The following is a 24,404-nucleotide window of genomic DNA, read 5'->3' on the forward strand; positions in this document are numbered from 1 at the left end:
ACGTGGGTGGCGGCGCATGCGCGGACGGCTGCCCCGGAAGTGAGCGGCGGAGAAGCAGCAGCGGCGGCGGGAGCGCGGAGCGGAGTCAGCGGGGACCGCGCCCATGTCGGGCTTCGACACCAACCCGTTCGCCGACCCGGTGGACATCAACCCCTTTCAGGTGGGCGCGGGGACCGGCGCCGACCCTTGCCTTCCCCCGCCCGCTCGCCCGGCCCGCCGCGCCGCTGCCGCCGGGACGTGGCACTGAGTGAAGCGTCGTGGGCCAATGGCGGCGCCGCTCCTCACTGCTGTGGCCAATCAGGGCGGGGGGGCGGGATTAGGGGGGGAGCGTGCTGGGAGTGGGGCCGGGACCACCACCCACCCACCCACCCCCCCCCCCCCCCCAAGGATTGTGCTGTGGGTCTGGGACACACACACACCCCCCCCTTCCCCCCGTCCTAGGGCCATGCTGTGGGGCTGGGACCCGCCTTCCACCCTCCCTCCCGGGCCGTTCTGTGGGGCCTGGGCCCTCCCCGGGACCACTCCCTTCCCCCCCCTAGGGCCGTGCTGTGGGGCCTGGACACCCCCTCTCCCGGACCCTTCCCTTTCCCCCCCTTCCCAGGGCCGTGCTGTGGGACCTGGACACACCCCCCCCCCCCCGGACCCTTCCCTTTTCCCCTCCTTCCCAGGGCGGTGCTGTGGGGCCGGGACCCATCCCCGTCCCCCCCCGCCCCCCATCCTGCCCAGGACCATGCTGCGGAGCATAGACCTCCCTGGGACCCCCCCTTCTTCCCCTAGGGCCGTGCGGCGGGGCCTGGACACCCTCTGGAGCCCCCTCCCTCCCCCATTAGGGCTGTGCTGCAGGACCTGGATGCCTCCCAGGACCCTCCCCTTTTCCCCTCCAGGGCTGTGCTGTGGGGCTGGGACACCCACATCCCTCCCCCCCTCCCCCCCCCCAGGCTGTGCTGTGGGACTGGGACACCACCCCCCCTCAGGCTGTGCCGTGGGGCGGGGACACCCACCCCCACACCCCCAGGCTGTGCTTTGTGGCCTGGACACCCCCTGGGAACCTCCCCGGACACCCCCACTTATGTGCTGCGGGGCTGGGAGCCCCCCCTGGAGCCCCCACCACTTAGAGTGGTGCTGCGGGGCCTAGACACCCACCCCCCCGTCCTGGGTCCCCTCCTGTTGGGGCTGGGGTCCCCGAGCCCTCTGTGGCCATGCTGCCCCCACATCGCTTATCCCCCCCCTCTGCCTGCCCCAGGTGGTCCACACCAGCCTGGGGGGGTCCCCTTTCCCCAGTCCCCCACAGGATCACACCAGGCAACCCAGCCGGGGTCTGCCCGCCACCACTGGGAGCTCTTCGTTTGCTCAAAGCCCACGTTTCTTCCCTTCTTCTTTCAAGGAGGAGGGGGTCTCCTGTCATCCTGTGCTCTGAGTCCCAGTCCTCCCCCCATCTCCCCAAGCTTTTGGGTGGGGGGTTCAGCGCCAGCGGGCTGGCCCCTGCCTCGGAGGGTGCTGAAATGGTTGCAGGTGCCTAAATTGTAGAGATATTAAAAATAATCCAGTGAGAGACCTCTCTTGGCTGCGCCGCAGGGTGGGCTGACTGACTGCTGGGTCTCTTTGGGGTCTGTTTTTTTAAACGTGCTCTTAAAACTGAGCCTGTTATGGCAAAACGCGCTCTTTGGCTGCGGTTTTCGGGGGCCGAGGTTCTCGGGAGACTTTACCTGTTTTCCTTGGGTTTCTCCTCTGTGGGATTAACCTCCATGCTCTGAAACATGGGGTCATTTGGGCAGGGAGGTGCCCGGGAAGGGTCTCTCAGACCTGGCTGGTGTGAAAAGGAGTGTGGGGGCTCTGACTGTCACGGGTGAGTGGTGGCGGGCGCTGCTTTGCCTTGGCCGGGGCGGAATCTGCGGGAAGGGGTGATTTCCTGACCTCCCATTTCCCGGCTGAGCCGAAGTGAAGCTTTTTGGTGATGGGGGCTGAATGTTTTGAGGAATCAAAAGTGAAATGGGAAAGAAAAAGGAGGGGAAAAAAAAAAAGTAGCCTTTAAGCCTTTCTCTCCCTCCCTGTTATCTCCCTCATCTCTCGTGTGTCTCGGGAAGGGTTTGGGTGACCGTATTCTGTGGAATATTCCTGGAATATAGGGTGGCTCGCACCTACGGGTCGCCGTCCTGTAGGGATTTATTGCTTGGGCGCTGAGGAAGTAAATATTCTGCTGCTTTATGTGCATTATGGCTGCCCTGGTATCTGACCCAACAGGGCCGTGCTCATGCTTTACTCACTCTTTAAACAAAAAAAAAAAAAAAAAACCACCCCAGGAGATTGGGCGTGATTTACAGCAGGTAACGCTGATGTCAGACTCCCTTTTTAATGAGGCCAAACGTACGTCCGTGGCGCCACGGATGCCCCGGCGGTTGCCCGACAGCCCTTCGCAGCTGCGGCTGGTCTTCGGGGCAGGTTTTGTATCCTCCTTTTGGGGGGTGTATCCTCCGTTCGGGGGGTGTGAGGTTTTTGTGTTCACCTTTTGTCCCTTTTTTTTTTTTTTAATAGAAAAATCTGACCTCCCCTTCCCCCCCCTCCCCCAAGTCATCAGCAGCTGGACGCGAGGGGTCTGCGGCTGCTGCTGTTGCAAAGCCCCATCTCTCCAATTTGAAAAGGGGCATCTCATGATTTAGGAGGGTGCTGCCCTGGTCTCATAAATCCCATGAAACAAGCCTGTTTTCTGCCAGGATTGGGGTCCCTGTGCTGGCTGGGGGGTGGGGGGAGGTTTGCTCCCTGACACCCCCTTCCACAGGCTCTGGAGATGTTGCTGGAAGCCTAGAAGTGGCTTTGCCCTTCCCAACCTTGTGGACCTGATGAGTATCTCCGGGGTTGTCTTTCCTCGCTCCGTGTCCCCGTGTAGCGCAAACACTGACACAGCTGGGGACCTGTGCCTTTTCAGGAGACTTTCTTCATGATAGTCAATAAGCTCTGTTTCAAATGAGCTGTTTTGGTCTTGTTAAAAAAAAAAAAAAAAAAAAAAATACCTCCGGCTCATCTTTCTTGCCACTTATTCGAACTGGTTAATGAGGGATGATTAACTGCTGTCGTTTACTCAGTAACCCGCTGCAAGTGGCAGCTGCCTCCAAAAGTTTGATGCAAGCCTGGGACGGGGCTGGAAACTTCCATCCCCTTTAGAGAAAGGGATGCTAAAATCCACGGAGAGAAATCTCAATGCATCTTCCTGGCAGTGGCAGCACCCTGAGGTCCTGCCCTGGTGGCAGAGAGCAGGACTGGTGATGTTTTGGGGCAGTTCCTGTCACATTTAGACAACCATGTTAAGTTCCAGGTGGTTCTACTTTGAGTTCTCTTGCCTTGACCTCATCTAGAGGCATCTCGTTTTGTTTCTTTAACCTGTGAGAACAGAGAGAAATGGAGGAATATAATTTCTTGCACAAACCTGTTGTATGAAGATCTTTTAGCAGCTCAGTCAGCTTTAAATGCTGTGTTTGAAAAGTTTGAATCGCAGAATGATACGGGGTTGGAAGGGACCTCTGGAGATCATCTAGTCCAACCCCCCTGCCAAAGCAGGTCCACCCAGAGCAGGTTGCACAGGAACGTGTCCAGGTGGGGTTTGAATGTCTCCAGAGAAGGAGACTCCACCACCTCTCTGGGCAGCCTGTTCCAGGGCTCTGCCACCCTCACAGGAAAGAAGTTCCTCCTCATGTTTAGATGGAACTTCTTATGTTCCAGTTTGTGCCCATTTCCTCTTGTCCTGTCACTGGGCACCACTGAAAAAAGACTGGCCCCATCCTCCTGACACCCACCCTTTAAGTATTTATAGGCGTTGATCAGATCCCCCCTCAGTCTTCTCTTCTCCAGACTAAAAAGCCCCAAGTCCCTCAGCCTTTCCTCCTAAGAGAGATGCTCCAGGCCCCTCATCATCTTTGTAGCCCTCTGCTGTACTGTCTCCAGCAGTTCCCTGTCCTTCCTGAACTGGGTAGCCCAGAACTGGACCCGGTGCTCCAGATGGGGCCTCACCAGGGCAGAGCAGAGGGGGGAGGATGACCTCCCTCGACCTGCTGGTCACACTCTTCCTGATGCACCCCAGGATGCCATTGGCCTTCTTAGCCACAAGGGCACATTGCTGACTCATGGGCATCCTGTTGTCCACCAGGACTCCTAGGTCTTTTTCCTCGGAGCTGCTCTCCAGCAGGTCAGCCCCCTTCACATCAGGGCAGTTTGGTCCGGAGAGGAATTATTCTGCCCTGGGGAATTTGAAGTCGTGACGAGTGACACCCTCTATCCCTACAGCTTGTGGAAGCAATGGTGGGGAAGGGTAACGAGTGGGGATCTGCAGGTCAGACTAATAATTGTATTGTTGGCACGAAGTTTGAGGGCTGGACGTATTTATTAAATCAAGGGGAATATCTGGAGAAGTAAAGAGAGCTTTGGGCTCTTCCTTAGCTCTGGAGCAGGAACCACGTTGGGAAGGACCACTGGAGTTTAACTGGGGATCCCGAAAGCTAAAGCCTCAGAGAGGGAAGGCACTTTTGGGGCAGAGAGAGGAGGGAGCCGTTAACTTCCCTGCAGGAGGGATGGCGGGGAACGTGGCTTCATGTGGTTCAGTGCCTGAATGAAATCCCCATTTCCCGCCCTCCCCCCCCGGTGCTCCTTTCAAGAGGCTCAACTGGCTTTTAGTCCCTAGCTTGCAGAAAATAACTGTGAAACCTGAAGCTTTTGGGCAACTTGAGAGAGTTTGGGCAACTTGAGTATTCCAGGTGAGACCCCACCTGGAATACTGTGTCCAGCTTTGGAGTCCTCAATACAGGAAGGACATAGAGCTGTTGGAACGGGTCCAGCGGAGGGCCACGAAGATGATCAGAGGGATGGAGCACCTCCCCTGTGAAGACAGGCTGAGAGAGCTGGGGTTGTTCAGCCTGGAGAAGAGAAGGCTCCGGGGAGACCTCATAGCAGCCTTCCAATATCTGAAGGGAGCCTCCAGGAGAGCCGGAGAGGGACTCTTTGTCAGGAAATGTAGTGACAGGACAAGGGGTAATGGTTTTAAATTGGAAGAGAAGAGATTTAGATTAGATATTAGGAGGAAATTCTTTCCTGTGAGGGTGGTGAAGCACTGGAACAGGTTGCCCAGGGAAGTTGTGGCTGCCCCATCCCTGGAAGTGTTTAAGGCCAGGCTGGATGGGGCTTTGAGCAGCCTGCTCTAGTGGAGGTGTCCCTGCCTATGGCAGGGGGGTTGGAACTCGATGATCTTTAAGGTCCCTTCCAACTCTAACCATTCTATGATTCATTCTATGGTTCTGTAACTTAGAAAAATAACTTCTCGTTCATCTCTCTTGTTTCTCCTCCTCGCCCGTCCTTCACGCTGGGTAGTCGGGGGCTCGTGAAAGCCGGTGCTTTTGTGTCACCCTCTATTTTGCAGCCCCTGTTTTCCTTCCTGCCCTTTCCAGGGCACAGACGCACGTGTCCCAACACATTCCAGCTTTGTTGCAAATTCCCCGCTCTTTGTATATCTATTTTAGACCACACTTGGCACAACAGCAAGCGGGTTAAGCTGAGCTGCTGTGGCCGTGCTGCCCGATTAAATAACCTTTATTTTTTTAAGCTGTGCAATAAGATGAGAGGCGGTTTCCTCTTTGAAACCGAGCTGTTCTACAGCTGGAAGGAGCGAAACGGAGGTGCTGCTCTCCCTTCCCTGCTCAGGCTGCTGGCAGCCTGCCCCTTCCATAGGCTTTCACTTAATTCAGGGGCTTTCTTTTTGAATGGAGGTGAGCGACGGGGAGAAAACTGCGTCTCAATATTCTGTTTTCTATTGTGTTTCTATGTCTATGTTTCTATTTGCCTCAATATTCTGTTTTTTGTTGTTTTTTTTTTTTCCCTCTCCTTATTTCTAAGCACTTTTTCTCCCAGCCTGACCATTCAAGCTCTTCAGATGGTTATGTGGGTGGTTTGCTTCCCTCTTCCCCTACCATTAAGGGAGTTTCTCGTCCTCCCGCTGGACTTTAGTCGGGCTGGGACCTTGCCTGGTCTGGATTAAAGGGTACGGTGCTCGCAGGGAGTAGTTATCGTGCCTTAACTGGCTTGTAAGCTGCTGTTGACAGCCCACACCTCTGCAAAACTGCTTAAAGCCTCCGGAGGAGCAAGCAGTGAAATAAAACCCATGCCTTGTCCTTGCAGCCCTGATTTCCAGCGTGGGGGGGGGTTCTGCTGGTGCTCCCCACTGATTTATTTGTTGTTTTTTTTTCACAGCCCTGCCTGGCCGGGGAGTCGTAACTTCACCAAGCAGCATCCGAAACATCATCATCCCAGATCCCTCAGCCCCCAGGGGGTGATTCATAATAAACTAGTGCAACCTGTTGCATGGGGAGCGAGGTTACTCATTAACTCCTCCCAATGCGTCTGGCCAGGCAGAAGGCTGTGCTAAAACCCCAAGGAACGGCTACAACGGGTTGTGAACAAGCCGAATTACTCTTTTTTTACGAGTACAGAGACTCGGTCGGTCTCTGTACGCCTCGATTGCTCGCTCGTCCCTTGTCACAGCCTCAATTGCTTCTCACCCCATTAACCGCAGAATTAAAATGACTGATCTTGAGACACAAGTTGCTGGGGACGGGAGGGATAAAAAGCCACTTTGATTTTATTTTTTTTTTTTATTTTATTTGATTTTTTTTTTTTTTTTTATTATCCACATCCAGCTATTGGGTTGGCAGGCTGTTCTCGCAGTAGGATTTCTGAGTTCAAGAAGTAGGTTGTTTTTCTAATAACAGGGGTGAGAGACACTCCAGAGGTCCCAGTCTGGCAGTTAAAGAGGGATCTTTTATGGCAAGTAGTGCGTATAAAAGAAGAAGAAATCAAAAGGTGAGGGAAGAAAGGCGTTTTTGGTAGAGGTGCTGAGAGCCTTGTCTTCAATGATCAAATTATTTGATGGAGACAAGTGATGCTGTGAGTACAGGTGGATGCAGCTGTTAGGCCTTCATAAACAGAAATAAAACCTTCAAAAGTAATTAGTGTCACGCCTCCAGCTCAACTTTTCTGGGTGTTTTGCCTTTTTGGAAGAATTTCTGGCGTTTTAGCTTGCTGGTCCAGATGCCCTGGGCGGCAGCTGACACTTATCGTGATACCAGGACCAGCTGTACCTGGAAGCTTGTTTGGTGAGGCTCTGCTGGGCTTTGTGGACCCTCGGTGGATGCTTTTTGGTGCAAAGGAGGTTTGGGAGGTGGCCCTGGGTGTCCGGCCGCTCTCTGACCGCTTTCAGTCCCTGGAAATGAGGAATAACTCACAGTAGTAATCTGTGGGAAAGGCTCCTGTGCCAGAAGCTTGTTTGTAGTTCTTCAAACCTACCTCTCGGCTGAGCAGGAGATTACTTCTGCCCACAAACCTTGCCTTGCTGGTAGTCATCTCCTTGGTTATTTCAATTCCTTGCCAGCCAAGGCCATCCACCTGTGGCAGGGACGCGTTTCCCCCCCCATCCTGTTCCCAGTTAACGAGTGAATGGAAGGCGGGCAGCATGGATAACGTATGAGCTAATGATCTGTCTCCGATGCTAATTTGTCTTTGCTTCTCTCCTTCCAGGACCCCTCGGTGACGCAGCTCACAAACACTAGCCAAAGTGGCTTGGATGAATTCAACCCCTTTTCCGAGAGCTCCCAGCTGGTACGTGCCACGTATATTTGGACTAGTTATCCTGGTGGTGGCTTTAGCCGTGTAGAATGTCCCTTGGGAGGTGCAGCTTAAAGGGAAAAAGAGTGAGGCGTTGGCAGCTGATTTCCCTACGGGCAGCGGTTCGTTGCGATCGTGGCAAACTGCGAGCAATTGCTCCTACCCTGAAGCAGGAATAAACTCCCGGCTGGAGCTCTCCGCTTGCCTGGAACAGCTTCTCCCAAACTCGCCGTAAAGCTACATGAAGTGTGAAGGGGAAGATGCTTTGTGGCAGGACACATTGATATTTATTTGGTCGGGAGCTGAGCTGCTGTGGTGATACCGTTGGTGGATCGCTGCAGGAACATCGTTCTTGCTTCCTGGCTGTTTCCTGCCACATGTGAGGTGGGAAAAGGAGAACGGGAAACCAGGGTGAAGCCACATTTGTGGTTTAAACAACTGATCAAAATCCCTTATTGTTTCTCCTTTGCCTAATACCTATAACCCCCCTGGTGCCACTCTAACAAAAGGAGGATCTGACAAACTTTTGAAAATACTTTCTGCTTTAGTAGTGCTAAAACTTGGACTATTCGTGGCTAAAAGCCGCCATGTGTAATGTCTCTTGCCTCGTTGCTTGTGATTTATACGCAGACAAATGCAGCGCGGACGACGCCGGCCACGCAGCCCTCTGGCCACTCGCAGCCTGCGGTTCTGCAGACGTCCGTAGAGCCCACTCCCCAGGTATGCCAACCCCTCGCTGCTGCCTTGAGAGCACAAGGGAGCTCCCTGTGGGCTTCCGGAGGCACATGGGGATAGGAGAGGAACAGAATTCTCTGGGGCTGGGTGTGAGAAGCTGCAGGTGATCTTGAAACTTGCGTTTGTCCCGCGCCTTGTGAAGCGGATCTCTATAGGGAATACACACATGCGATTCTTTTTATGCTTTTTTCCTGTCCCCCTGGTGGCAGAGCTCACTTCGCCTTGTATCCTGTTTGCTCTGGCTTCCCTCTGCAAACACCAAAATGTATCCCGCTGGTGCTTTTAGCTTAGTTCTGGTGGCTGGTCGGTCACGCTCCGTTCCAGGAGCATAAATGCAGTCTCGCTATACATCCCAGCTGCTGCTTAGACCGGCTGGCAAGTACCTGACGGCCAGGACAACCTCATCCAAAGAGCAGAGAAGCCATGGCTCAACGTCAAAGCCTCACTCCCTTGGGTATTTCCCCAAAAAGCGACTAAGACGTGAGGAGGGAAGTACCTCCCTGGATTCACAGTTCCAGCTTCATTTATATTAAGTCAAAGATTGACATTAGAACTTTTCTTAAGCCATTTGTGAAAAAAAAAAAAAAAATCATTTGCGTGGACAAACCCTCTGATTTTCTCACTCATTCATTTTTTTAGCTTGGTCTTCCAGCAAATCTTTAGCTTGGTTGATTTTGGCCGCTACGTATGGAGAACCGCCTTTATCTGGATGGTTCAGAAGCACGACCCGTCTATGAGCTTCTCTGATTTTACTCCTGTTGGCTCTAGGGCTTGCTCCTAGTATTAAAGCTGCTTCTTGTTTAGTCATTTTGGGTTCAAATCCACCTCTGTAGTAACCACTGAAGACAGATTTTGGTAGATTCTGAAGCGCTTGTTTTACTCGTGGCTCCATTTGCTTCATGGCTTTCACTGCGTAGCGACCTGCAAATCCAGCGGCCGCGATGGTCAGCCCAACCGCCACCATCATGCTGGCCATGGCCGCCCTGAGGCTGGTAGAAGAAAGGATCAGTTTCTCCTGCTGAGATGTTTCTCCGTCTCTTCTCTTGAAAAAGAGATGCTCAAGATGTGGTAGAAGTCTGCCTCACCTTTGCTTTGATCCTCCTCTCCTGGCTGGGGAGGGAATTGTCCTGGTAAACTCAGGAGTCCTCCCCGCTGCTCTGTTGTTAGAGCACTCGGAGCAATGAGGTGAACTGGGAGGGAGAAGGAGCTGCAAGAAGAGCTCAGCTTCGCTGAAGGGGAAGGACGTAGAGGATGGGCAACAGACTGGATGTAGCCTCTTGAAGGCTTTTCTAGCCCTGTCTTCCCACGGTATAGGAGAGGAATATCTGGGTGGAGTTCTGCCTTGATCTTGATTTTTGTCCTCCAGCAGGTAAGACAGAGAAAGCCTCAAGATATTTCAGATCAGCCACGGATATTCAGCTTTCAAATTAGCCTCAACCCTTGCTATTGAGTTCCCTTTGCTTCCATTCCAGTTCGGCACCTGGTGCGTTTGCTGGTGGCGTTGCTGTGGTCTCGCTCAGGGAAGGACTTACCTTTTTCTCCCCCTGTTTTAGGCTGTGGCTGCGGCAGCGCAGGCCGGGCTTCTTCAGCAGCAGGCGGAATTAGAGAGGAAGGCGGCCGAGTTGGAGAAGAAGGAAAGGGAATTGCAGAGTAACGCAGCCAGCATTAACAGTGAGTACTGCTTCCTGGGAAGCCTGGGTCACTTGGTTTCCAGCTCCTTGCATCATTAAATAGATCAAACCCACTTGTTCCTAAACATATTAGAATTTGATGAAGGCTCAGACTCTCCAAGTGTACGTGGCTTTTTTAGAAGGTTTTTTAGAAGCCATGTGTCTTTCCTCTGGTCCTTCACAGCTGGGGCGACCCTCTTGGGACTGGACCTGTCATCCCATGACTTACAAGGTGGGAAACGAGCTCAGAGAGGAGATGCTGGAGATGAGATGCTCTCAGCAGCCGCACTTAACCATGTTAAGTTCTTCAAACACCAGTTTCCTGTCCATCTCTGAGCCCATAGAATCATAGAACTGTCCAGGTTGGAAGGGACCTTAAAGATCATCTAGTCCAACCATCAACCTAACTCTGATAAAAAACATCACTAAACCATGTCACTAAGCAGTATGTCTACCCGTCTTTTGAATACCTCCAGGGATGGTGCCTCAACCCCTTCCCTGGGCAGCCCATTCCAAGGCTTAACAACCCTTTCCGTGTAAAAATTTTTCCTAATATCCAATCTGAACCTCCCCTGGTGCAACTTGAGGCCATTTCCTCTTGTCCCATCGCCTGGGACTTGGGAGAAGAGACCGACCCCCACCGGCTACACCCTCCTTTCAGGGAGTTGTAGAGAGCGAGAAGGTCTCCCCTCAGCCTCCTTTTCTCCAGGCTGAACACCCCCAGCTCCCTCAGCCTCTTCTCATAAGACTTGTGCTCCAGACCCCTCACCAGCTCTGCTGCCCTTCTCTGGACCCGCTCCAGCACCTCAATGTCTTTTTTGTGGGAAGGGGCCCAAAACTGGACACACACTCGAGGTGGGGCCTCACCAGTGCCCAGTACAGAGGCACCATCACCTCCTGAGTCCCACTCACCACACTGTTCCTGACACAGGCCGGGATGCTGTTGGCCTTCTTGGCCACCTGGGCACACTGCTGGCTCATGGTCAGCCGACAGTCGACCAACACCCCCAAGTCCTTTTCTGCCAGGCAGCTCCAGCCACTCTGCCCCCAGCCTGTAGCGCTGCATGGGGTTGGTGTGACTCAAGGGCAGGACCCGGCACTTGGCCTTGTTGAACCTCGTCCCGTTGGCCTTGGCCCATCCATCCAGCCTGTCCAGATCCCTCTGTAGAGCCTTCCTGCCCTCCAGCAGGTCGACACTCCCACCCAGCTTGGTGTCACCTGCGAACTTACTGAGGGTGCGCTTGATCCCCTTGTTCAGATCATTGGTAAAGATTTTAAAGAGAACCGGCTGCGTTGAGGCCTTTCACTGAGAGCAGTAAAGCTTTTCCCCCCACAGTCTTGAGCCTCTCTTAACCACAGCAAAACAATATTTCCCCCTAATCTTGGTTTTTAATTGGCTGAATACAGACTTGTGGTCCTATGTGGTGATGGTTGTGGTGGCCCTTTGGCCACTGTAGGGGAATTCTACCTCCCACAGTGGAGAGCCCTCAAACCAGGCTGACCTGCCAGCAGAGTTAGCACATCCCTGCTGTCCTGCCTGCTCAAACCTAGTTGTTTCCCAAGATCTAGCCTTTTCCGGTTTTGGTGTCGGTATATATGAATGGCTACTTGCAAAGTTAGTCTTTCAATGAGAGCAGAGCAAGTGAAGAACCGCTCCTTTCTCCTTTCCGCAGCGAGGCAAAACAACTGGCCACCTCTTCCCAAGAAGTGTCCGATCAAGCCGTGTTTTTATCAGGATTTTTCTGCAGACATCCCAGCTGACTACCAGCGGATATGCAAGATGCTGTATTACTTGTGGATGCGTAAGTAATAGCTTCAACCGCAATAAAAACTCTTCCTAAGAAGGTTCTGTATCGAATGTGGAGCTTTTGACCTACAGTAAATTCTGTAGGTGTCATCTGCGGGGGTAAAATGAGGTTTCTCTCCCTTTTCCTATGAAGGTGAATGTAAAGGACTCCAAGGTTATGCTTTGGGAATAGCTCATTTGTCACATAATTTTGATTGTGGTTTAACGGAGAGTTTAACGACTCTCCGGAGACTCTGGAAGACAGCAGATGGTGCAGTTCAGCGATGGGGGGCAAACCAGTCTCGGCTCTTACTTGTCAATTTTGGTGCCCAGCAGAGATTTCAGATTTGGCCGTAATCAGCAGGATCAGATGAGGTTCTTGGGTTAAGCCCTGTTTTTTCTTTGCAAGGGAGGGAAGGAAACGAGATGGCCCAAAATCTCCTTAATTTCCACAGAGCTCCACGCATTCAATGTGAGATTAGGGATGCTTGGAGAGACTTCTGAGTTTTCCAAGAACTTCCTGACATTTCTTCTCTCTTTCTCCCGTCCTGAACAGTGCATTCCATTACCCTGCTCCTCAACCTGCTTGCCTGCCTGGCGTGGTTCACAGTCGATATGCAAAGGGGAGTAGACTTTGGTCTCTCCATCCTGTGGTTTGTTTTATTCACCCCTTGTGCCTTTCTCTGTTGGTACCGACCGATTTACAAGGCTTTCAGGCAAGTATCGTTTCCCTCTGTCACAGGGATACAGCTTTTTAGTGGGAGGAGTTTTGGGGTTTATCTGTTCTGATCATATATTGCCTGCAGAGTGTTTCCAGCTCTTTGCATCATTAAATAGATCAAACCCACTTGTTCCTAAACAAGTATCTGATGCAAGTTGATGATGGTGGTCCTTTCCCATCTTGCAATCTAAGCCCAGACGATCGTAGTGGCCTACTTTTTTTTTTGTTTTTGTTTTTTAATTGATTTCTGAGAAGCTCTTTGGAATATGAATGTGCTGAGCACACCGCGTGCGTTAAGGAAGCTGCCTTCACCCCATCTTGCACTAGGCAGAGTTTTCCAATACGCACTGGATGTGTTTTAAGCTGTGTTGCTGCATAAGTTCATCCTGAAATTGCCTCCCCTCAGCAGCGTTCCCCTGGAGAAAGGAGTTCCCTGAAATCCTTTCCCTCCCTTTCAGAGAAGGGAGTCTGTGCAGGGATCACACCCCTGGGTCACACTCCTGCCTGCCGTCTCTCCTGCAGGTCTGACAGCTCCTTCAGCTTCTTCGTCTTCTTTTTCATCTTCTTCTGCCAAATAGCAATCTACATCATCCAGGCTGTCGGCATTCCTGGCTGGGGAGACAGGTAAGCTTGGCTTCACGGGCTGGCAGGCTGCAGCCTTTCATGGATGCTTTTTCTCACCAGGGCTGTGACTGTCAGAAGCTTTGGGGTCCCTTTCTGACAGCTCGATGTTCTCTCTCTCCCGTGGCGTTCCTCCCTCCCCTGCTACAGCTTTGGCAGGTCCCAGCTGGGCTGCCTCGCTCCCCTTCTTGATGCCGAGCCTCTCATGTTGGCTGCATCCACCTTGTGCTAAAATAGAGCCTTCCCTGATGGGAGGGTGTAGCGTGGGGGTGAGGGATCTCTGACCCAGAGTCTGGGTGCTGCTTAACTCCACACTGCTGCTGGCAGCCCCATTCTGTCCTCAGCCTCTTCCTGAAATTGGAGTTCTCAGCTCTGGAGTCCTCAGCACAGGAAGGACATGGAGCTGTTGGAGCGGGGCCAGAGGAGTCCACGGACATGTCACGAGGGCTGGAGCCCCTCTGCTGTGAGAACAGGTTGAGAGAGTTGAGGGGGTTCAGCCTGGAGAAGAGAAGGCTCCGGGGAGACCTTGGAGCCCCTTCCAGTCCCTCAAGGGACTCCAGGAAAGCTGGGGAGGGACTCTGGATCAGGGAGGGGAGCCATAGGATGAGGGGGAACAGTTTTAGACTGGAAGAGGGGAGATTGAGAGGAGATGTGGGGAAGAAACTCTTTGCTGTGAGGGTGGTGAGACCCTGGCCCAGGTTGCCCAGAGAAGCTGTGGCTGCCCCATCCCTGGAGGGGTTCAAGGCCAGGTTGGATGGGGCTTGGAGCAACCTGGTCTGGTGGGAGGTTTCCCTGCCCGTGGCAGAGGGTTGGAACTAGAAGGTCCCTTCCAACCCAAACCATTCTATGAATTTCTCTCGAGTGTCTTGCCAGTGAGCTGTGCTTCCAAAACTAAGCAGAGAGGGTTTTATCCTTTGTTGATGGCATCGTACAGAAGGATGAGTCTGGGCTTCTGGAGCGGCTTCCACAAGCCTCTGGTCAGCAGCTGCCCCCTGCAGCGAAAGCACCGGTTTTCTTTTCGCCTCGCTGCGCTGGCCGCAGATCAGATTCCCCTGGGAACAGGGAAAAGGTTAACAGCGAGCGTTTTTTCTCCCCAGGGGGAGCCTCCAGGTGATGAGCGCCACGAAGCTGCCATCTATTTTTGCCGCCTGCCTGCAGAAGGGCTCATGGGCAAAGCCGTCCTCGTGCTCCCTCTTAGTCACGGGGGACAGGGAGGGGATGCTCCCTTTTTAGTCTGACTTTGGAGAGCCTGCCTTGAGCTTTCGGCTGTGTTTCCTCCAGCCAGACAGCCCGTTTATTTTTGGCTGTGGTGCGTGCTGTGCTTTTCCGCTTCCTTGTAGCGAGCACGAAGTTGTGCAGCCCATCGAATGGGGGGGGGAGGTTGATTCACCTGGGTCCTTCGCTCCTGGTGGCCCCCGGCTGGCTCGGGTTAGCCCTTGGAAAGATTACTTTCTTCAGCACCCAGGAGGGTGTTTCGAGTGGGGCATCTTGGTATTTTCACCTACTGCCAAGCACTGATAACTCCCCACATCCTCCCTGCCCCTTCCTTTCAACAACTGCCAGTTCCCTCTAATTTTGTCCCTTCCTTCCTCTTCCTCCCCCCTCCCACCACTGGCATCCCTGGCCAGGCAGAGCTGTCACGGTGACGTGTAGGTCTTGGCTCCAGATTTCCGTGTACCACCCTGTCTTTAAGCTGATCGGCGGAGTTTTGTTTTATGACGATGCCAAGGGTGGTCCAGGGGCCAGGGCTGTAACGTGGGTGGGGTGAGCACGATTCTCCTGTGTGGAGACGGAGGGATGGACAGAGGGTTGCTTCCAAAAACGATAACGGAGACTCTGGCCCCAAAACGAGTGCCTGGGGGAGCTCTGGGTCCCTGTTCCCACAGCTGTAACGTTTGGGTTTGAGCTGAGAGGGGATCTCATGGATGCTGAGCAATATCTAAAGGGCGGGTGGCAAGAGGATGAGGCCAGACTCTTCTCAGTGGTGGCCGGGGACAGGACAAGGGGAAGCGGGCACAAACTAGAACACGGGAAGCTCCATCTGAACATGAGGAAGAACTTTCCTGTGAAGGTGGCAGAGCCCTGGAAGAGGCTGCCCAGAGAGGTGGTGGAGTCTCCTTCTCTGGAGATACTCCAAACCCACCTGGACACGTTCCTGTGCAACCTGCTCTGGGTGACCCTGCTCTGGCAGAGGGTTGGAGAAGATGATCTCCAGAGGTCCCTGTCTACGCCAACCATTCTGGGATTCCCTGTAACCTTCCCCCAAAAGCTCTTCTGCAACCGTTGGTGCCTCTTCCCATCTCACCCCGCTCTCCCCTCTCTCGCAGCGGCTGGATCGCGGCACTGTCAGAGCTGCACCTGAACCTGGCCGTGGCTGTTATCATGATGGTGGTGGCAGGGTTCTTCACCCTCTGCGCCGTTCTCTCGCTCTTACTCCTGAAGCAGGTGAGTGGCTCGGAGGCAAGGCGAGGGCAAACTGGCAGATCTGCAGGTCGGGCTGCTCCTGGGGCTGGGGGGTGGGGGGTTGCCACCTCCTCTCATCTGTTGGTGGGGATTTAACTTGCTTTGGAAGACGTAATCAGGGTGCTGTCAGGTCAAGAGTTTTAATTAAATGTATTTTTGCTCGTGCTGCCTGCACCGATGCCAAGTCGCTTGAAGGCTAAGGGGACCTGCAGGTGGGGGCTCGCCATTGGGGAGGGAAGAATCATAGAATCATCTGGGTTGGAAAAGACCCTTGGGATCATCGAGTCCAACCATCTACCCTACTCTACAAAGTTTTTCCCTACACCATATCCCCCAACACCACATCTAAGCGACTCTTAAACTTATCCAAGGATGGTGACTCAACCACCTCCCTGGGCAGCCTGTTCCAGTGTCTGGTCACCCTCACTGTGAAGAATTTCTTCCTAATGTCCACTCTAAACCTACCCTGTTGCAGCTTGAATCCATTCCCTCTTGTTCTATCGCTATTGGCCTGTGAGAAGAGACCAGCACCAACGTCTCCACAATGTCCTTTCCAGTAGTTCTAGAGAGTGATGAGGTCACCCCTCAGCCTCCTCTTCCTCAGACTAAACAGTCCCAGCTCCCTCAATCGTTCTTCGTACGATTTATTCTCCAGGCCCTTCACCAGCTTTGTTGCCCTCCTGTGCACCCGCTCCAGCACCTCGATATCTCTCTGGTATTGAGGTGCCCAAAACTGGACACAATACTCCAGGTGTGGCCTCACCAGTGCTGAGCACAGGGGGACAATCACCTCCCTACTTGTGCTGGTCACACTAAGAAGAGGCAGAGATGCTTCATTAAGACATGTCATTAAGGTATGAAAGGGCCTCGAACGCACCTTGGGATAAAGGAAGGGGGTAGAAAGCCTCGCTGGTGGTGGAGGTCGCAAATGTCACCCTCATTGAACACGGACATCCAGTTTCTTGCACCTCCCTTTGCCTTGAGCCTGCCCGGGGTTAGCTGAGCAGAGAAGGCAGTGGTTTCCTTGGGGTGTCTGGGGACTTTACAGCCACTGCTACCGCAGCCTGGTGGGATTCTTCAAAGCCTGGTGGGATCCAAAGGAGGCCCTTCCCGTGGGCTCTTGAACACGAGCCTTCCTTCCTCCTTCTGACCCACCAGGTGAGGATTGCGTTTCTGCAATTAACAGCAGAAATGCAGCTCTGGGGAAGGCGAGGACAGAGCGAGCTGGTCCTGTTCCTACTGCTTCCTCCTCCATTTCTCCTAAATCCTATCTTGAAGGAGATGCCTGACACTCGTAGTTGCAGACCTGTAACCTCAGCTCCGTAGCCGCAGGGGTTAAGCATCCACACAGGGAGAGGTGTTTTTGGGCTGATACCTACCGTTTTGCCGAGGGCCCCACGTTTTACACCAAACGAGGGTCTCCTGAAATCCCCAGCCTCACGTGTAATTAATGGGGTGAAATCCAGTTGGCGGCCGGTCACCAGTGGTGTCCCTCAGGGCTCAGTTTTGGGGCCAGTCTTGTTTAGTATCTTTATTGTCTGGATAAGGGGATTGAGTGCACCCTCAGTAAGTTTGCAGATGACACCAAAGTAGGTGGGAGTGTTGATCTGCTTGAGGGTCGGAAGGCTCTACAGAGGGACCTGGACAGGTTGGATGGATGGGCCAAGGCCAATGGGATGAGGTTTAATAAGGCCAAGTGCCAGGTCCTGCATTTCGGTCACAACAACCCCAGGCAACGCTACAGGCTTGGGGAAGAGTGGCTGGAAAGCTGCCTGGCAGAAAAGGACCTGGGGGTGTTGGTGGACAGCCGGCTTAACATGAGCCAGCAGTGTGCCCAGGTGGCCAAGAAGGCCAACGGCATCCTGGCCTGTATCAGGAACAGCGTGGCCAGCAGGGGTAGGGCAGTGATGGTGCCTCTGTACTGGGCACTGGTGAGGCCTCACCTCGAGTGCTGTGTTCAGTTCTGCGCCCCTCACTACAGGAAGGACATTGAGCTGCTGGAGCGTGTCCAGAGGAGAGCCACCAAGCTGGTGAGGGGTCTGGAGAACAAGTCATATGAGGAGAGGCTGAGGGAACTGGGCATGTTTAGTTTGGAGAAGAGGAGGCTGAGGGGGGGACCTCGTTGCCCTCTACAACTGCCTGAAAGAAGGGTGTAGAGAGGTGGGTGTTGGCCTCTTCTCCCAAGGGAATAATGACAGGACCAGAGGAAATGGTCTGAAGTTGGGGCAGGGGACGTTTAGATTAGATATCAGGAAGAATTACTTTACTGAGAGAGTGGTCAGGCACTGGACCAGCCTGCCCAGGGAGGTGGTGGAGTCGCCATCCCTGGAGGTATTTAAGAAACGGGTAGACATGGCACTTCAGGGCATGCTCTAGTGCCCGAGATTGTTGGGTTGTGTCTGTTTGTGGGTGGCTGTGGTGTGGTTGTGGGCGTTTGGTTTGGTTTTGGTGTTTGGTGTTCTGGGATTTTTTTTTTTTTTTTTTTGTTTTGGTTTTTTTTGTTGGTTGGACTCAATGATCTCAAAGGTCCCCTCCAACCAAAAATATTCTGTGATTCTGTCTGGCTGAGGTGGAGCCGGTGGCATCCGAGCAAAAACCCAGCCGGTCGGTGGGGCAAACCCGTGACTTTCTGCTGATATCTTTATTTGTTTTTTTCCCCCCTTTCTTTTTTTCTCTTCCCGTTTCCCAGGTGCATTCCCTGTACCGCCGCACGGGAGCCAGTTTCCAAAGGGCGCAGGAAGAGTTTTCCCAAGGCATCCTCACCAACAGGAGCTTCCAGACGGCGGCTTCCGGGGCAGCCTCCTCCGCCGCACAGAGTGCTTTCCGAGGAAACTAGCCCTTCCCCGGCCGCTTTCCCCCACCACCGTCACCCCAACCTTCAGTTGTTCGGTTGTTATTTTGTTTTTTTTTTTCCTAAAAATGCACTTTTTTCTTTTTTTTTCGGGGGGGGGGGGGGGGTACCGCATTAGCTCTGTGATGCCCACTCCAGATGAGATGAGGTCTGGTCGGTTGATTATTATTTTGTTGGGTTTTTTTTTTTTGGCTTCGGTTTCTGACGATCGGTTTTTTTCCCCTCTCGTGTTTTTAGGGGGGAGGGGGGGGTGGGGAGTTGTGGGGTGGGGGGAGATGGGGGAGACGTTCTCTGATGCAAATATATTTCTCTATCCAGGACGTACCAAGTGTTTGTGTCTCTTCCTCCCCTCACCCCGGGGCCCTAGCAGGTTTTTGGATTTTACTTCCTCTCTCTCCTATGGGTCTTTGCTACGAAGAAGTTGGCTTATCTGCTGGTTTTGGGGGGGGAGGTCGGTTTCTAACTTGAATGTAGTGTATGTCGCTAATTTTAAGAGCAGAAACTGTGCTTTTGGTTTATCGCACTCGCACGATGATGCTGCGTTTTGACCTCGTCGCTGCCTTGGCTTCCTAAGAGGCGGGGGAAAGGGGAACGAAGGAGAACCTGGAAGCAAGGGGTGGGTAGAGAGGAGGGGAAATGTCTTTTTCTTTGTCCGTCCCCCCCCCAGCAGATTCCCACCCCCCCCCAGGTTTCCCCTCCCCCCCCCCCCCCCCCCAACAGATGTCCCCCCAGCACTGTTTTGGGGTGTGTTCAGTTTCCAGTGCTGTCCCCTGAGATGGGACGTGGAGGCTTGTGCCAAGGCACCATGGGAACAGTCGCGTGCCACCCCTCCTCCCCCCCCCCCCCCCCGCCTCCAACTCCAGCACTGATCGGTATCCCTGCCCGAGGGGCTTTTAATTGCAGACCCCTGGCCCTTTCTGTCCCCTCCGGGATGGGGATTGGGATTGGGATTGGGGGGGGGGGGGGGTGTCGCATTTTGTGCCCCCATCCTTTGCTCTACTGGGGCGCGGGGGGGCGTGGCCGTCGAGACTGGGGGCGTGGTCAGGGCGGAGGGGGGGCGTGGCCGTCGAGGCTGGGGCCGTGTCAGGGCGGGGGGGGCGTGGCTAGGGCGCAGAGGGGGCGTGGCCCTGGCGCCGCGGCCATTGAGGCGGGGGCGTGGCCATCGAGGCTGGTGTTGTGTGGTCAAGGAGGGGGCGTGGTCAGGGCCGGGGCTGGGGGCGTGGCCAGGGCCGTGGGGAGCCGGGAAGGCGGAAGCTGTGCCGGGGGCCGGGAGGGCCATGGCCGGGGCCGGCTGGGCCCCGCCGCGCCTGGACGGCTTCATCCTCACCGAGCGCCTGGGAGCTGGCACCTACGCCACCGTCTACAAGGCCTACAGGAAGGTAGGGCCGGGCCCGCTGCGGGGTGTCCCCCTACAGTACCCCCCCCACCCCCAAACCTGCCCGTCTTCCCCTCCGGGCCCCCCCAAGTCTGCACCCCCCACCCCTTTTCACAGCCCGCCATCCCTATAGCCCCTGTATGGGACCTGCTGTCACCAGCCTGGGACTTGTCCCCTGTCACCCCCCTTCCCAGGGGTTTCTTCTCCCCCTTCCCACCAGTGACCCCCCTGGCAGGCTGGGGAAGGACCCCCATGGTGGCTATAGCCATCCCTATAGCCCCTGTATGGGACCTGCTGCCCCCAGCCTGGGACTTGTCCCCTGTCACCCCCCTTCCCAGGGGCTCCTTCTGCCCCTCCCCACCCGGGACCCCCCTGGCAGGCTGGGGAAGGACTCCCAGGGTGGCTGTTTGGGCGGATGGGTGTCTCCAGGGCTGGCTCCCCTTGGCAGAGGGACACGCGGGAGGTGGTGGCCATCAAGTGCGTGAACAAGAGGAGCCTCAACCGGGTGTCGGTGGAGAACCTGCTGACAGAGATCAAGATCCTGAAGACCATCCGCCACCCGCACATCGTGGAGCTCAAGGACTTCCAGGTGGGGCTGGGGGCTTCCCGGGGGGGGGAGGATGGGACACTGAGCCAGCACTCATCCAGCCCAGGTCCTGGGGTCTATCCTGATTCCCCGAGGGTGTATCCGTGGGGCTGGCTGCCAGCAACTGGGCAAACCAGTCCAGGCGGACGCTGTGTGGGTGGGATACGTGGTGGGACCGGCCGGAGTGGCGTGACGGGGTCCTCTTGCAGTGGGACAATGACCACATCTACCTGATCATGGAGTTCTGCGCTGGGGGGGACCTCTCCCGCTTCATCCGGATGCGCAGGATCCTCCCCGAGAAAGTGGCCCGCATCTTCCTGCAGCAGCTCGGTAAGGGGACCTTGCCCAGCTCCGTGGGGCACCCTCCCCGGGGATTTTGGGGGCCAGGACTCTTGGCACTGAGGTTGCCACGTGCCCAGCCTGCGCTCTGAAGTTCCTCCATGACCACAACATCTCCCACCTGGACCTCAAGCCGCAGAACATCCTCCTGAGTGCCCCGGAGAACCCTCAGCTGAAGCTGGCAGGTAAGGGCACGTCCCTGGGGAGGGGCTGGGGGTGGCCATTCCTTCTCCCCCCACCTTCCGCCCCAAAAATGAGCTTCCCTGGCCCCTCCTCCGGCAGATTTCGGCTTTGCACAGCACATGTCCCCCTGGGACGAGAAGCATGTCCTGCGGGGCTCCCCGCTCTACATGGCCCCCGAGATGGTGTGCCGCCAGCAGTACGACGCCCGGGTGGACCTGTGGTCGGTGGGCGTTATCCTCTACGGTGGGCTTTGGCTTTTATCCCCCCCACCCCGGGGCTTGGCTTGGGGCCAGTTTCCCCCTCTCCATCCCCCTCCACCCCCCCACCCCCTCCAGCATTGCTTCTTTTCTTCACCCCCACCCCCTGTTTCCCCCACCCTGTAGAAGCACTTTTTGGGAGGCCACCCTTCGCCTCCCGCTCGTTTGCCGAACTGGAGGAGAAGATCCGCAGCGACCGGGCTGTCGAGGTAATACGGGATGGGATGGAGGCGGGTGGCATCTCACAGCTTGTCCCTATGGGGCTGGTGGTCTCAGCCCCGCCCCCCTCCCTGCCCCCCCACACTTTTCACTCCCCAGCTTCCCAGCCGGCCCCAGCTCTCCCCAGAATGCCGGGATCTCTTAGGACAGCTCTTGGAGAGGGACCCATTGAAACGCATCTCCTTCCAGTGCTTCTTCGCCCACCCTTTCGTGGATATGGAGCACGTCCCTGGCCCCGAGAGCCTCTGCAAGGCGGTGAGCGGGGTGCCGGGGCACTGCTCCCCGGGGATGTGGGGGCGCTGAGCCCTGAGCATGTCCCCCTGATCTCCCCCAGACCAACCTGGTGGTGGAGGCGGTGAAGAAGGACCAGGAGGGGGATGCTCCCACTGCCCTCTCTCTCTACTGCAAAGCCCTGGAGTATTTTGTGCCGGCTCTGTACTGTGAGTCCTCCCCAAGGGGCAGTGGGGGGTGCCTGGGTGGGTCCTGGGGGCGCTTTTTGGGGGTGCAGGCCCCCCCACACCCTGGTCATCGGTTGCTCTTTTCTCCCCCCCTCCCACTCCCCCCCCCCCCCCCCCCCCCCAGATGAAAACGATGCTCGCCGGAAAGAAGCCATCCGGGCCAAGGTGAGCCAAAAATCCCTGGGGAGGTGGGGGACAGTATCCCTCCCCATCCTCTGTCCCCCATGGTGGGGGTCCCTTCACAGCCCCCCCGCTGTGGGCAGGTGGGGCAATACATCTCCCGAGCGGAGGAGTTGAAGGCGGTGGTCACCTCCAGCAGCAAGAACCTCCTGCAGCAAGGGAATCCGGCCAGAGAGATCCTTAAAGGTTTTTGGGGACCCCCCTGTGGTGTTGGGGGAGCGGGAACGGGGGACCCGGTGGGGTTTTTGGGTGCCCCCCCCCCGCCTTGGGGTGTGCCCTGATTCAGCATCCCCTCTTGCAGAGATGGCCAAGGACAAGCCTCGGCTCGTCACCGCACTGGAAATGGCTTCGGCCGCCATGGCCAAGGTGTGAGTCCTTGGATTTTTGGGGTCCCCTCTCCCCTGGGGTCCCAGGGGAAGGAGAGGGAAGGAGGAAACCCGGGTGGGGAGGGGGCCGGCATGTCCCCCCCACCCCGTGGCTGCCGCCCCATCCCAGGGGTCTCTTGCAGGAGGAGGAAGGCAAAGACGAGGGCGACACCCTGGAGCTCTACCAGCAGAGCCTGGGGGAGCTGCTGCTCCTCCTGGCCGGTGAGTGGTGGCCGTGGCGGGTGCGGCGGGGCGGGGGACACATCCTGCACCCCAGGGCTCACGTCCCATCCCTCTTCCCTCCGCAGCGGAGCCGGCGGGGAGGCGACGGGAGCTGCTCCATGCCGAGGTGGGTGCCAGCCAGGGGGGGACGGCGGTGTGTCCCCCTCCTTGGGCATGGCTTTGAAGGGACGTTCCTCTCTCTCCACCAGATCCAGACCCTGATGGCCCGAGCCGAGTACCTGAAAGATCAGATGAAGGTATGACTGCTTGCTGGGGGTAAGGGGAGGAGGCTCTGGAGCATGTCTGGGGGGTGCTCTGGGGGGTGCTGGGAGGGGGTTTACAGGCTGGAAAATATTCCTCTCCCCTGGCAGATGCGGGAGGCACAGTCCATGGGCAAGGAGGCGCTGGCAGAGCCCGTCCGGAGCAGTGAGTCCCCATCTCTGTCCCCATCTCTGTCCCCTCTCCTCTTTTTGGAGGGGGTTTGGCAAAAAGGGGGGATGGCTGGGGAAGCCTCCCCCCTCATGGTTCCGGTCCCACAGTGAGGATTATCCCTAGGGTGGGGAATATTCCTATGGCTGCTGCAGCCATGGAGATGTTCCTGCCCATGGTTAATCCTGACCCCGCACGCCCTCCTGTCCCCCGGCGTGGGGGTGATGGGGGCTGGGTGACATTGTGTGCAGCCCAGTGAGTGCCCCCCTGTCCCCCTCCTCCCCGGCACAGCCTGTACCTTGCAGTGATGCCCAGGAGCCGGCTGGTGGGATGCTGCTGCTGACCCCAGAGAGATGCCGTTGGGCGGGACGGAGGGAAAGACGATGCTTTTTCATCCCCACCACCTCGGGGGGAACGGGGGGGGGCTCACCCTTGGGCTCCTCTCCCTGGGTGGCTCCGCAGGGCCATCTGCCCCTTCTCCCGGGGGGCTGGCGGCATCCCCCTGCCAGCCCTGCCTCGACCGTCTGCTGCCACAGCCTCCCCTGGCCAGGGCCGGCAGGTTTATTCCACTCTAATTCCCTCAGCTGGCTGCGACGGGCTGGGTATTTTTATCCTGGCACCGGGATCCAGCAGAATATCCTCCCCCCCGGCCCCACCAGCCCCGCCCCCGATGTCTCCTGCCTTTCTGGATGGATGTTTCTTCCACCTCCCCGATTCTTCTGGGAGAACCCACAAAATTCCCGCTGGTGGCTCCGGGTGGTTGGTGACGGCGGTGGTGGGCGGGGGGGCGGTCAGGGTCGGGGGCGCTGCCTGTGCCTTTCTCACCCAGAAACTACCTCTCGCCCGGCCCCCCAGCGCTTGGCACACCCCCCCCTGCTGCTGGGGCATCGCCGGCCTGGCTTTGGCTTCCTAAACCTGCTCGGGAGCCTGGCGGGTACCGGCTGCCTGCGTCATTTGTGTCATGAGGTGCGGCCGGTGCTCAGCGGGGACTAATGGATAGTGCAGGCTCCTCCGCGGGGACGGTCATTGGGGTAAAACAGATGAGCAGGAATCAGTCACCTCCAGGGACAGTCGCGCGGCTGCCAACAGCGATACCTCTCCCTGCTCTGCTCCTCAGGGCTCTGACAACCCCAATATCCAAATTATCCTCTGGGATGCTCCCCCCCCTGCCCCGCAGAGGTCACCGAGGTGGGGGTGAGGGTCTGCCCGTCCTGCAAAATGCGGGACTCTTCTCGCAATCTGCTGTATTTCACGGGAATGTAATTTATTGTCTTTAATAAAACACTCATTTTTGTTTTCTCCAATT

At 56.0% G+C, this 24,404-nt stretch overlaps 2 protein-coding genes and 1 pseudogene across 2 annotated transcripts; 2 read left to right on the forward strand and 1 right to left on the reverse strand.

The window, feature by feature from the left end:
* The first annotated feature begins 29 nt into the window (after positions 1–29).
* SCAMP2 (secretory carrier membrane protein 2) lies at positions 30–18,807 on the forward strand. Its single transcript, XM_074156741.1, has 9 exons — positions 30–160; positions 7,552–7,632; positions 8,269–8,358; positions 9,927–10,044; positions 11,717–11,845; positions 12,386–12,545; positions 13,073–13,174; positions 15,499–15,616; positions 18,324–18,807. The coding sequence occupies exons 1-9, from the start codon at positions 104–106 to the stop codon at positions 18,468–18,470; spliced, it is 1,002 nt and encodes a 333-aa protein (XP_074012842.1). The 5' UTR covers positions 30–103; the 3' UTR covers positions 18,471–18,807.
* LOC141469742 (mitochondrial import inner membrane translocase subunit TIM14 pseudogene) lies at positions 8,993–9,349 on the reverse strand (annotated as a pseudogene).
* Positions 18,808–19,716: 909 nt separating the features above from the next.
* On the forward strand, positions 19,717–24,404 carry ULK3 (unc-51 like kinase 3). Its single transcript, XM_074156118.1, has 16 exons — positions 19,717–19,864; positions 20,309–20,449; positions 20,656–20,776; positions 20,866–20,970; positions 21,068–21,211; positions 21,352–21,434; positions 21,544–21,699; positions 21,779–21,884; positions 22,027–22,067; positions 22,166–22,268; positions 22,384–22,448; positions 22,591–22,669; positions 22,756–22,796; positions 22,879–22,926; positions 23,041–23,095; positions 23,390–24,404. Exons 1-16 carry the CDS (start codon positions 19,763–19,765, stop codon positions 23,404–23,406), a joined length of 1,407 nt encoding a protein of 468 aa, XP_074012219.1. The 5' UTR covers positions 19,717–19,762; the 3' UTR covers positions 23,407–24,404.

The sequence above is a fragment of the Numenius arquata genome, chromosome 11, assembly GCF_964106895.1.
Source record: "Numenius arquata chromosome 11, bNumArq3.hap1.1, whole genome shotgun sequence".
NCBI classification, from domain to species: domain Eukaryota; kingdom Metazoa; phylum Chordata; class Aves; order Charadriiformes; family Scolopacidae; genus Numenius; species Numenius arquata.